This window comes from Thunnus albacares, chromosome 12 (assembly GCF_914725855.1).
Source record: "Thunnus albacares chromosome 12, fThuAlb1.1, whole genome shotgun sequence".
Taxonomy (NCBI): Eukaryota; Metazoa; Chordata; class Actinopteri; order Scombriformes; family Scombridae; genus Thunnus; species Thunnus albacares.
This window is the reverse complement of record NC_058117.1, coordinates 17,340,645-17,352,354: the sequence shown is the minus strand read 5'-3', so window position 1 is coordinate 17,352,354 and position 11,710 is coordinate 17,340,645. Positions and strand designations below refer to the sequence as shown.

Here is an 11,710-nt window from a genome sequence, read left to right as displayed (position 1 = left end):
TGGGTGACTTCTGTTTCACTTTTATATCTCAAATAATATAACACTAGTGTAGTGTAGTGGGATTGCTGCATATGACAACCTGCATGGCACACGCAAAACACATTTTTACAGTAAATCTCACAAAGAAAGCCTCAGATTAAATATAAATCTATGTTAAGGGATAAAAGATAATCCCCTTGTACTTACAAAAAACTACAGTGCTGTACTGCACTGTAGGTCTTTTAGTTTGTGGCACATTGACATAAAGATATTTCTGCAACATATCAACTATGTTGTCATCTAAGTCCACAAATACATTCACAGACAAGCAATAGGATCTTTAAATATATCCTAAATGTATAGGATCCAGTGTAGAACAGGTAGATCAGGAATAATGTGAGCTGTTCTCTTTGCCAGTTAACATTTTGGCAGCAGCAGTCTGTATGAACTGTAATTGTTAACCCTTTTTGCTGCAATATGAGAGCAATGCGTTGATGAGGGAATATTAAAATGACAAGATCTGGTTTAAGCCAACTCAACAATAACACCAAATTAATTCGATTTGTGTCCCCTATGTGTACTTAATATCTTTGTCTCTTTTCAAATATATACATTAATATAGTATACAGATCAAATCTGTGACATAATTTTGATGGTTATAACCTCTAATGTAAACCAGGCAGACTGATACATTAGTGGTTAAGGTCTGAGAGAAGGATGCATGTAATTTCAGCCAGGTATCAAGCACAGTCAGGACTACAAGTTAATATCAAATGAGGTTGTTCATTTTTATACAGAAAGTAAAACAAAAGTGTTAGAAAATGAGTAAAGGGATAAAATAAAATAGCACACTGCCATCAGCAGGTTGCTCCTATATTGTCTGTTAATAAGGCACATATCATCACATTTCTTCCATGTGTATATTTAACTAGAAATCCTATCTATATGCTAATAATTGAACTTGCAAAAAGCTGGGCAGTGAGACTCAGCTCAGCTCATCACAGTAGCTGCTCTGATCAGACAGTGAGGAGGAATTACAGACATGTCTATCCTGCAGGAGATCAGTCCAGATGTGAAGAACATGAAACAGCTGGAGTTGGCAGTCCTGATGAGACAAGCAAACCAGATCAAGGGAGAGCTCAGACAGGTAATAGGCTGATATAATTCTGCTAAATTAATATTAGAGTCAGTTTTCCAGCTTTTGTGTGATACTTGGAACCTCTGCTTTGAATTCACCTGTCCACAGGGGTTGAGAAAGTCATATAAAGATGTGTTAGATGTGTTTTGGGGTGACCCGCACAGGGCAGGTGTGAATCCTCTGTCTTTTGTCAGACAGGTAATCTGTGACCTTCAAAGACAATATACTGCAAAGGAAAGATCGTGTATTTTCTTTTGACCACATATCTTAATCTTAATCTCCTCTCTGTCTACATAACTGACAGGTTCTTGCAGCATGTTTTTACCCGCAGCTTATGACCAGCAACAAACTGCCAGTGGATGTCAGACAGAGGGCTCAGAAGCTGCTTGGGGTATGTGCTGGAGAGAGTGTAGGTAAGGGCTGTGTGTGGTGTCTCAATATAAAAAAGAAAAAAAAAAAAAGAAAAAAAGAGCCAGTTCACCCAAGTAACAAAAACACATTTTCTGACTTACCTTTAATGGTGTTCAGATGTTTTGATTTCATTGGCCCAAGTTTTGAGATATATGAGATCTATTGCTCTAAGACTTCTGCCGCCACCCCAATACAATGCTTGTTTCAGGTGCTCATGGGATAAAAAAATAACACTTATAACAACCAACAAGAACTTCTCAGAAACAATGTCAGGTCCTCTGGATAATCCACAAATCTCACTTCATATTAGAACTTCTTTCTACACAAAAAAACCCCCCCAAAAATCTGTTGACAACTGTGCTCCTTTTGATTATCCGGAGTAACTGGGACACTGTTTCTGGAAAGAGAGGTTGCTGTAGACTTTTTTATTATAAATTTCCAGTGTTTTGAACCATCAGAAATGAAATTCCATTCACATACACAGTAAAAGGGACAAATGAAAGCAGAACTGCATGAATCTGCATGACTACCTAGGAGTACATAAGTGATCTTTTTTTTTTTTCTTACTAGAACATTCTCAAGGTCTTGGTGAACAGTGAGGATTCACCCAGAACCGGGGTGTTAACTCCAGTGCCGTGCCACTGTGCTACAACTTTGTCCATAATGAGGCAGGGAGCAGTTATCGTTCCTCACTACCTCAACGAGGACTGGGAGCTGCAGATAGACGAACTACATTGAGCGCTGGGTACTGCAAAGGGAGTCTGTAATCTTGTTGCTTTGTATGTCACTCAGGAAACGCCACAGGTAGTAAAAGTAAAAGTTAAGTATTTTCTTGTTTTAAAACATCTGCGTGTTGTGGTTATTTTCATGCTATGTGGTTTATAGGTCATGTTCAGAGCAGAAAATTGATGCAAGAGGTGATCCAGTTTGCTTCAGAGAAGAAACTCTTCCTTCTGGCTAATGAGGTGAATGTTCTTTAAAGTGTTATCTATACAAGAAATTCACCAGAGAAATTCATGAACATTAAAAGATGTGTAAATCAACACACAGATTTTTTGTTCCCTTCCACATGTCTATCAGGACAAACTCTTCGTGTTTATGGGGCGAAGAGTGTGTTTGTCTCTTACAAGAGGGTCCTGGCTGAGATGGGGCCTCCTCTTTTGGATACACTGGAGCTGACATCCTTTCACTCAGCATCCAAAGGCTTCATGGGAGAGTAAGTTTTCACTGCTAGAGTGCCTCGACTGCTTTGTCTGTGCTAGCTCATCCTTACAAAAGTGTCATAAGGTCTGAAAATGCAACAAAGAAAAATCAAAACAGACTTGAGATTGAAAGTTTATTTTTGACCTTGAAAACAGTAGAAAACAGCAAAAAAAAAAAAAAAAGGTCAAAACAATGTCGACAAGAAGTTCTTAAAGTGCTCTGAAAAATGGAAATTTAAGCATCTACTATTCCAATATACAACTGGGCCAACGTCATCTGCTGAAGAAGATTGTGTGATACACTTGAAAGCTCCAGAACAACTCATTGGGCTTTGTGGTGACCTTCTTGTGTCAATGTTAAGGTTGTTTGTATTTGTCTTTCCCCGCAGTGGTGGATATGTGGAGTTGGTAAATCTCAGATGTTCTGAAATATGTCAACAATCTGTTCTGGACAGACACTTGTTCACCCGTGACTGGTCAGATCACCTTGGATCTGATGAACCCTCCGCAACTAGGAGATCCCTCATACCCACTATATAATGAGGTGACATACAATTCAAATCAGTCATGATATTTTGTTTCACATTTACTACTGAAGTGAGGTAAAGCCATGGTCACAATACTATCTCACAGAATCAAATATACACTGCTAAGCCAGAACAACAAATCATTAAAAAACAATCTATATCTGGTGTATCATGTGTGTCATAAAATATTACATACCTTGTTATGTTGCTGCTTATTTTTAGGAGGTAGGAATGCAACCTGATACATTCTACTGTATGAGAATGCTGGGGTGTTAGTCAGTCCTGGTTATGACAATGGAAGAAAGGAGGGCACCCACCACATCAGGTATAATGTCTGTATTTAATGAGCATGTTCTCTAATTTATAAATCATGCTATGGTGAGGATAAGTGGTCAAATACATGGTTGCATACTTCAAAAAGACATTAAATGTAACAGCACACCTCTGCTCTTTAATGCTTCTTTCTTTCTACAGGTTTTGCACTATGACCGCTGTGGACACCATAGAGGAATTACTGAGACACCTGTCCAGCTTTCACAGTTTATGAAGGATTTTTCTTAAACAGAGCAATTGGAAAAACAATTTTCGTCTGCAAATCCTGTCCAACACTGTGTGTTAATTCAGTGCAGACAATAAAATAAAATTATCTTCTGTATATGAATATTTATTATAATAAACATTTGACATTTACTGCATGTAGTGCGTTTAAATGACCTTTGGCCAGTCACCTTCTTTATACTCGTTAGAGTAAAATTCAAACTTCTGCTTTTCAGAAAGCAAATAATCATAAATTATAAGCCACAGTCTATAATCCAAACAAATGGATTTCCTCTCACCGCAGAGTCCATTACTGACCTCAAAAATAACAGGAGGCAATAGTCCAGTTTGGATTTCTGCTTTTCAAGAGTCCTGATTAGTTCAGCGCATTAAGTACTGACAGAGGTACACAACATATCTTAAAAAAAACAAACAAAAAAAACATTCAAATGATACGATCATCTTCTTTGGGTCCTGTGTACCAGCCAGCAGATTCAACATAGATGTGATGTCGCCATCAGTCCACTTCACTGTCACTGTTGTGATTCTGAGCACAAGGGTTTGAGTCTGTATTATTGAGCAGTTCTACAAGTACGGAGAGCAGCTTGCCATCTTGAGACGAGTTGGTGATTGCGTTGTCGGGATTGTTGAGGTTGCGGTACATCATGGTCTGAATGGAAGTGCGTATCTCCCACAGCAGCTCCCAGGTTTCAACTGACATCTCACAGCGCATCAGAGAGCGTCCAGGAAATGATACTTCCACTTTGTCTCCATTCACTGGGATAGAAGAGAAAGGCGAGAGTTATTTATAAAGACAGGAAATACAGTTGTAAGAGGGTGACTTTATTCGTAGCTGCTTGGAAGGAGCATAACTATAATATTTTAAATAAGATATATTTTATTGTCCCATTAAGGAAATCTTTCTTGGGCTCGGCATCGGTGCATCACAAAGCATTTATCTCTAGACACATTTAGATAATGTAGTCATTGGTTTGTCCTAAATGTTTTTATTTAAATGCACAGTCCTGATAGTACTTCAAATATGTGCCATTTAGTTGTACAGCCCTGTGACTCCTTGTTGAATAAACAACCAAGCCCATTGGAAAACTGTATATCAGATTAAAAAGGGGGATTTCATTTGTATTTGCCAGAGCCAGAAAAATGGCAAGAGTCAGAATATTCTTTTGATGGATGTGAAAAACTGCTCCAAAAACTGTAACTTTTGTGTCAAGGAAAATGAAAATGAATAAGTGTAACAAAATTCAGTCTGATTATCAGGCTAAGGGCTGGGTGCACAATTACCGACACCAATTGGTTATTTGGCTTTTCCTCCACAAGAGCAGTAAATGTCTTACCTGTTTCTGTGATGTCACAGTCTGTGAGCAGCAGCAGGGCGAGTGGATGGACTGCAGAGGAGTCTCTGATGAAAACACTCCCGTTTGACTTAACAGCGCTAAAGAAGGTCAACCAGCGACTAGGGAGCTCTTCCTTTCCTCTACAGCACAAAAGGAAGAAGTTAAGTTTACATACACACTGTGTAAGTCGGCACCTGATGTAATTTCACTTTGGAGCATGCTCAGACCTGTTAACTGAGGAGCGGTGAAGCAGGACTGGTCCACTGAGTGTCCGGAAAGACAGACTCTTGGGACGAAAGCGCCCTTTGAGTACAACACCTTTTTTCACCTGAAAGAAAGTTTTACCATCCATGTTAAAGTGGAATGTATTCTCACCATTCATAGAGAGAACAATACAGACAAAGATAAACTAGTGCAGATTTCACAAATCTGGCTTCAACCTTTAATGAAGCACTGCAGGAAGTAGACTGCACAAAGCAGTATCATTATTCTGAGACGTTGCCATGTACCTGGATGAGGTTGGGAAAGAGTCCAGCCAGCAGCAAAGCTTTAAGCAGTTCATCCTGGTTGCTGTGCTCGTTGTAGAGAGAAGTGTGACGCTGGCACTCGTTGGCACGGGAAACCAGCTCGGCTTCATGCAGGTTCTCGCTGAACTGAGAGATGAGACCTGCAGTATTGATGACGGAACAAGAGAAAGAAATCATTTTGTGAAGCAAGATAACAAGTAAAAAGGTTAGAAGATGTGCTTTTAACCTAAACGAGCGTATGTGCTTTAAACGGACCATTGACAAATCGAAGGCTGTTCCTGGACAGAGTGTATTTGTCCAGATATTCGTCTCTGTCCTCTCTGTCCCCCTCTTGCTGAACTCGCCTCCAGCCCAATACAGCTCTACTGAACACCAAATAGTCACTGTAGCTGGAGCCGCTCAGACTCTCTTTAGCCTGAAATGAACAGAACACAGATGATTGAACAACAATTAGTATATTATATTTAAGAAGTAACATAATTTTAAGAACTACATGGATCAGTTAAAGGTGGGTGGAAAAACATCTCACCTTGTTGACTAGTGATCTGTTCTGCAGGCTGTTGTAGAAGGGGTCTCTGGTGAGACAGGCAGCTACAGACAGCATGGGCAGAATACATCTGAACATGGCACTCAAGACCAACACTTTGCCCAGCCGAGGGTCACATGACATGCAGGCGACGCGCTCGCCTAAAGGCGTCAGGGCTTCTGTCTTGTCCAGAACACCTGCCAAAAGTAAACATTGACAACATTAATGTTAATTTAATCCTACATAGAAATAGATGAACATGTAAAGTTAGACACAGATGATGTCTAAAAGAACACAATCACTCACCGATATCTTGTAGATTTCGGACGGCATCTCTCACAGCTTCTAACTCTGGACTGTCCAACACTTGGGATAAGAAGTCTACAGCCTCCAAAGACACAAAAAAAATGACAAAGGCTATTACTCAGTATGGCAGACAGATTTTAAAAAAAATAAATAAACAAGCCATTGTTCTCTTTCAGTACCTTGCAGTTAGGACTGTGGATTTTGGCCTGAACTACTAAACTCTCCAGGGGGGTGCGCAGGATCTCAGGAATGGGGAAGGGACTCATGGATTCCAGTTGTTTCCGTGGGAACAGGTGGTAGGACTGTCCTGGTTGACACCGCCCTGCTCTCCCTTTTCTTTGAGTGACGTTGGATCGAGATATCCAAACTGTGTCCAGACAGGAGACCTGAAAAAAAACCCAATGAAACAAGCTGGATCATTACAAGTTTGTTGTCATTTTACACGATTTAGCACTTGATGATCTGAAATACTTTGACACAAACCTTAGTTCGTGGGTCGTAATTCTGCTCTTTGTGAGTTCCTGCATCCACCACATGTACAATGTCGTCAATGGTGATGGAGGTCTCAGCAATGTTGGTCGTGAGGACAATTTTCCTCTGGCCCGCTTGGGGGCGCTGGAATACCACCTGCTGATCTGCCACTGATAAACTAGAGTGCACTAAAAGAAAAAAAAGAAATACGAATGAATTCTATCTGTGGGGAGAAATACTCCTTGTTTAGAAAAGACAAAAGGTCTTCGTCTGTGCTCTTACGTGGCAGGATCATCTGCGAGCCTGAGGAAAAGTGGGGCCTCCCCTCAAGTTTCTCTTGAACTGCCTTGATGTCCTGCCATCCAGGGAGGAAACACAACACTGCACCTGAAGTATGTGAAGGGAAAGACGTTGGATAGATATGATTATGGCTATGATCTTAAATAATGCTATAAAGGCATCATTCAAATAGCAAAGGCGAGTGAGGAGGTAGCGTATTTGTTACCTGGCTCTCCATGTTTGTCAATGTGCTGGATTACATCAGCTACTAAATCTACATCTGGTGTAATCTCATCTCTTCCCTCCTTAAACAAGATAAGATATGAACTCATGAGACACACAGGACTTAAGTTGTTAAAACACAAAACAAAAAGACATGCACAGAATATATGAATGCAATAAATTAAAACTGAGTCTCACCTGCCCGTTTGACTTCCTCCCGTCATGGACCGTCAGTGAGCGTCCCATCTCCCTCAGCACATCCTCCAGGTATCTGTCTCGTACCGGGTGCATGAATCCAGGCACCTTCACGATTGGGCAGCCTCCAAAGTATTGAGCCAGCCGTTGGTTGTCTCCTGTAGCGCTCATAAGCACCACTCGTAGCTCAGGATTCTCCTTTAAGCTGGAGCGCAGCAGAGCCAGCAGCAGGTCTGTGTTTATATCTCTCTCGTGGACCTCATCCACCACCACGTGGCTGATCCCCTTCAGGAGGGGGTTTGACTGCAGCTTCCTCAGCAAGACGCCCACTGTGAGGAAGAGCATGGCTCCTCCGCTCCGCTCTGGTGGTCGGCTCTCAAGTCTGACCTACATACAGAGAAGGATTGGACAAACAGTTTAACAGATTTTTCCGCTAATGTGAACAACTATAATCCACTAGCATAACAAGAAGGGATGAGCACTACGTCTCTCTTGCCAGGAGCAAAAGTCCACTGAATTCACATTAAAATCAACTGATCTGATAAATAAAAACGACGTGCAAGAAGAAAATTACTGAGTGCTTGCCCTATCGCCGCATTACCAATCAGTAAGTGTTAGTGCAATAACAACTGTCATGATATAATATTACCCATTAAAATAATAAACCTGTATCTACCTGATATCCAACAGAGTGTTTCAGAGCTGGTCCCATCTCATGAGCAACACGATGAGCCACTGACACGGCGCTGATCCGACGAGGCTGGGTCACCAGGATGTTGCACTCTGCTCCCTTGCCACCTCTCACACATTCCTCCAGCAGGAAACGTGGAATCCGTGTAGTTTTGCCGCATCCCGTTTCACCTGCGATCACAACCACCCTGGAGGACTGGACTGCAGAGACCACGCGCTGGCGGTGGGCATCGACTGGGAGCTCCACACTCAGCCCCGAGTTTGCGCTGTGCCATTCTTCCTGTAGGTGGGTGTTGAGCTGCTGGGCCTGCTGTTTAGACAAAGGCCTGTACGGCCTGCCTGTGATGGCGTCTGTCACCAAATCCTCCTCTTCCTCCTCATCCTCCTGGTTTACTGCCTGCTGTCCTCTCTCCTCTTCTTCCTCCCAAATTTTCTGCACTTCTGTTGCTACTGGGTACTGTTAAAAGATAATACATTGGTTTTAACATTAATACATCATTACTTGTCTAAAACTATGTGGACACCTGAGCATCACACTCTTTTGTGATTGCTAAAACTCTCATTACAAAATCAAGGGCATTAATATGCTGCTATAAACAGCCTGCACTGTTCTGGGAAGTTCTCCCACAAGATTTTGGAAACTGGCTGCAGGGATTTGCTCCCATTCAGCCACAAGAGCATTCGAGAGGTCGGACGTCGATGACGAGCGATAAGGTCTGGCTCACTGTTGGTGTTCCAATTCATCCCAACGATGTTAGAAGGGGTTGGAAAGCTCAAGTTCTTCCACATCAATCTCTGAAAACCATTTCTTTATGGGTCTGACTTTGTGTATGGGGGCATTGTCATGTTGAAACAAAAAGGTCTTTCCCCAAACTATTGCCACAAAGTTAGAAGCACACTATTGTCTAAAATATCATTGTATGATGTAGCATTAAGATTTTCCTTAACTGGAACAAAGGATCCCAGCCAAAGCCATGAAAAACAGTCCTAGACCAAAAGTATATGGCTATATAGTGTGCATACATACAAACATAGCAAAAAAGCTCTAAATATTATATGTCAGAACTGACCTGTGACAAGTATTCTTTCATATGTTCCTGCAGGTATTCTGGGATTTCCAGCGGAAGGGGGCGTCTCTCCCGCTCTCCTGCCTCCTTCACCAACTCACGGTGGTACTTAGCATGAGTCAGCGGGTTGTTGTCCTTATCCAGCAGCTCCAGCTCCTGAGCCAGGTGACATGATATTCATTTTAACACAGCTAAAACAATAACTATTTAAGATCATAGTAGGTCTCCAAAGTTGTCCTCACTTTCAGTTTCATGCAGGCGAGAGCTGCAGCTCTCTTCTCTGCTGTCACTCGGTTGCTTGCTGTAGCCGTGAATGTCATCTCCTCTGGCCAGTGCAGGGTCAGCCTGCTCCTCTTTACCTTCCCTCCTGTTGTTCTGAACTGCATTAGTTCCTGTAATGAAAGATTATGACGGCACACAAAGTGACAAGTTTAAAATACATGATGAGCAGAGAGTGCTTAGCTTTCATTGTGCAAAAAAAGTGATACATACCCTGATTCTGTTGGATGATGTGGCCACCTGGATGACCCTGGTCAGGAGAGATTTAGGATGAGGAAACAGAGAAAGCGCTTCAGAGATGTTTGAGGTGTCTTCTACGGGAGGGAGCCAGGAATCCTCTTCAATATCAATAAGTGCTGAATGTCTCCCCCGGCCAGTCCCCCTTCTGGGGAGCTTATTGTCTGGACCAATCACACCCATTTCCTATGCACAAAGACAGAGCAAATTATAACAGAGGAGTAGGACAAAATGGAAATGTGTCCTCCACCCCCTTTTTTTAAAACTTACTTTCAGCTTTTGACAAGCAGCAGCTGCAGCAAATCGTTCTGCATCACTCTTCCTGGAGGCATAACCTTCCTCCTCTATCTTGTAGGGCCTGAGCACAGTGACAGTGGCTTTCTGCAGAAACACAAAAGTTACAGAGCTTACAGCAGCTATGAAAGACAGTAGCTCTCGATGACATGACATGTCACAAAACACTGTTTCAGTAGTGACGTTTTGTTCTGACCTTGATGCCTGCATGCTCCGTACAGTTGTACTGGATGAGCTGGGACACATCGCCGACTCCCAGTGAGCGAGAGATGGTGCTATTCAAGAGGTTTTTGGGATCTGGAAACTCCTTCAGGAGGCCTGGGCTAACGTTATCTATTCAGTAAAGAAAGACACAGCAAGGTTAACAGTAGTTTAATGCCACCATTGATCCTCATGTAAATGGAGAAACAGGTCGAAATACAAACATGAGTGACATGTTTTCACACGGTGACGTCCTTGAGGGGTTTACCGCTGCTGCTCGTTAGCTAACTGCCGTTTTCACTCACCTCGTTTCGCCTGGAAATACGACGGGTCGTGTTCTTGAAAGCTCTTGCGATTTGTCCGATACCACCGCATTTCTCTGCCCCAGTTGGACGGTGTTTTGCCTCTTGCGTGAACACATTTGGCGACATTGCACAGGGCTCTCAGCCGCACGAGTAAAACACCGGGTAGCGCCATCTTTAAACTACATTTTCTTCTTCTTCTGCGGAAGTAGAAGAAAGGTAGACAACAATGCTTACAGCGACCCCTGTGGCCGGAAGTTCACATTACAAGTATACAAAGGATAAGAGATTAAGTTGTTCCTCCTTCATTAGTCCTCAATTTACCACTGAAAACATACCAAACGCCAAAATGTAAATTATGGTGTTTAGTATAGATCCAGAGATCCTATAAATAGTTGCCTAATAATTGCCTCATTTGCTAAGTCCTTAATCAACAAATTGACTTCCCTCTCAAATTGCACATTGACTTGAAATATCCTCTTTAGATTATTAATATAAAGTGTTATTATACACAGTTCCTCCTGCCAAGCTTGTCTCAAAGTGTTGAAGCTCATAACAATACATTTTGTGCCCTGTGTAAGAACTGCAACCCCTGTTTAACTAAAATAATCTCAAATTTTGGTAGGGCCTTAAGAAACTGAGTTGGGTCCCTTGGATTGTCACCACCTTTCACCCCATAATTAAGAAAAGGAAGACCTGATGTGCGGATGAAATTGATGAAATGATGTCTCAGTCTGCACATACACAGTCTGATTTACAGATGTTATCTCACCCCTTTGTTGGTACAAAGTGGTCTCACCACCTTGAGTACGGAGGGAAAACTCCCAGGCTATGTCTCATGTTGTTTGGATTTGTGCCCTTAAATAGCTCTGCATGATAAGCCAGCTCCTTAAGACAAATAAAAGATGGAACTGGCACTCATCTGTCTCCTGCTTGTCACAACTGGTGAGTTTACCTTAAACACA

At 42.0% G+C, this 11,710-nt stretch overlaps 1 protein-coding gene and 1 pseudogene across 1 annotated transcript; one reads left to right on the top strand and one right to left on the bottom strand.

Moving 5' to 3' along the window:
* The first annotated feature begins 456 nt into the window (after window positions 1-456).
* On the top strand, window positions 457-4,240 carry LOC122993396 (annotated as a pseudogene).
* dhx30 (DEAH (Asp-Glu-Ala-His) box helicase 30) lies at window positions 3,579-10,959 on the bottom strand. The gene is made up of 19 exons (XM_044368180.1): window positions 10,749-10,959; window positions 10,439-10,575; window positions 10,219-10,329; window positions 9,925-10,134; window positions 9,675-9,824; window positions 9,436-9,588; window positions 8,352-8,822; window positions 7,679-8,062; window positions 7,485-7,563; window positions 7,262-7,366; window positions 6,992-7,167; window positions 6,688-6,894; window positions 6,509-6,590; window positions 6,206-6,399; window positions 5,932-6,091; window positions 5,659-5,816; window positions 5,377-5,477; window positions 5,150-5,289; window positions 3,579-4,571 (listed from the first exon to the last, which is right to left on the bottom strand). Exons 1-19 carry the CDS (start codon window positions 10,918-10,920, stop codon window positions 4,312-4,314), a joined length of 3,450 nt encoding a protein of 1,149 aa, XP_044224115.1. The 5' UTR covers window positions 10,921-10,959; the 3' UTR covers window positions 3,579-4,311.
* Between the last annotated feature and the right edge of the window lie 751 nt (window positions 10,960-11,710).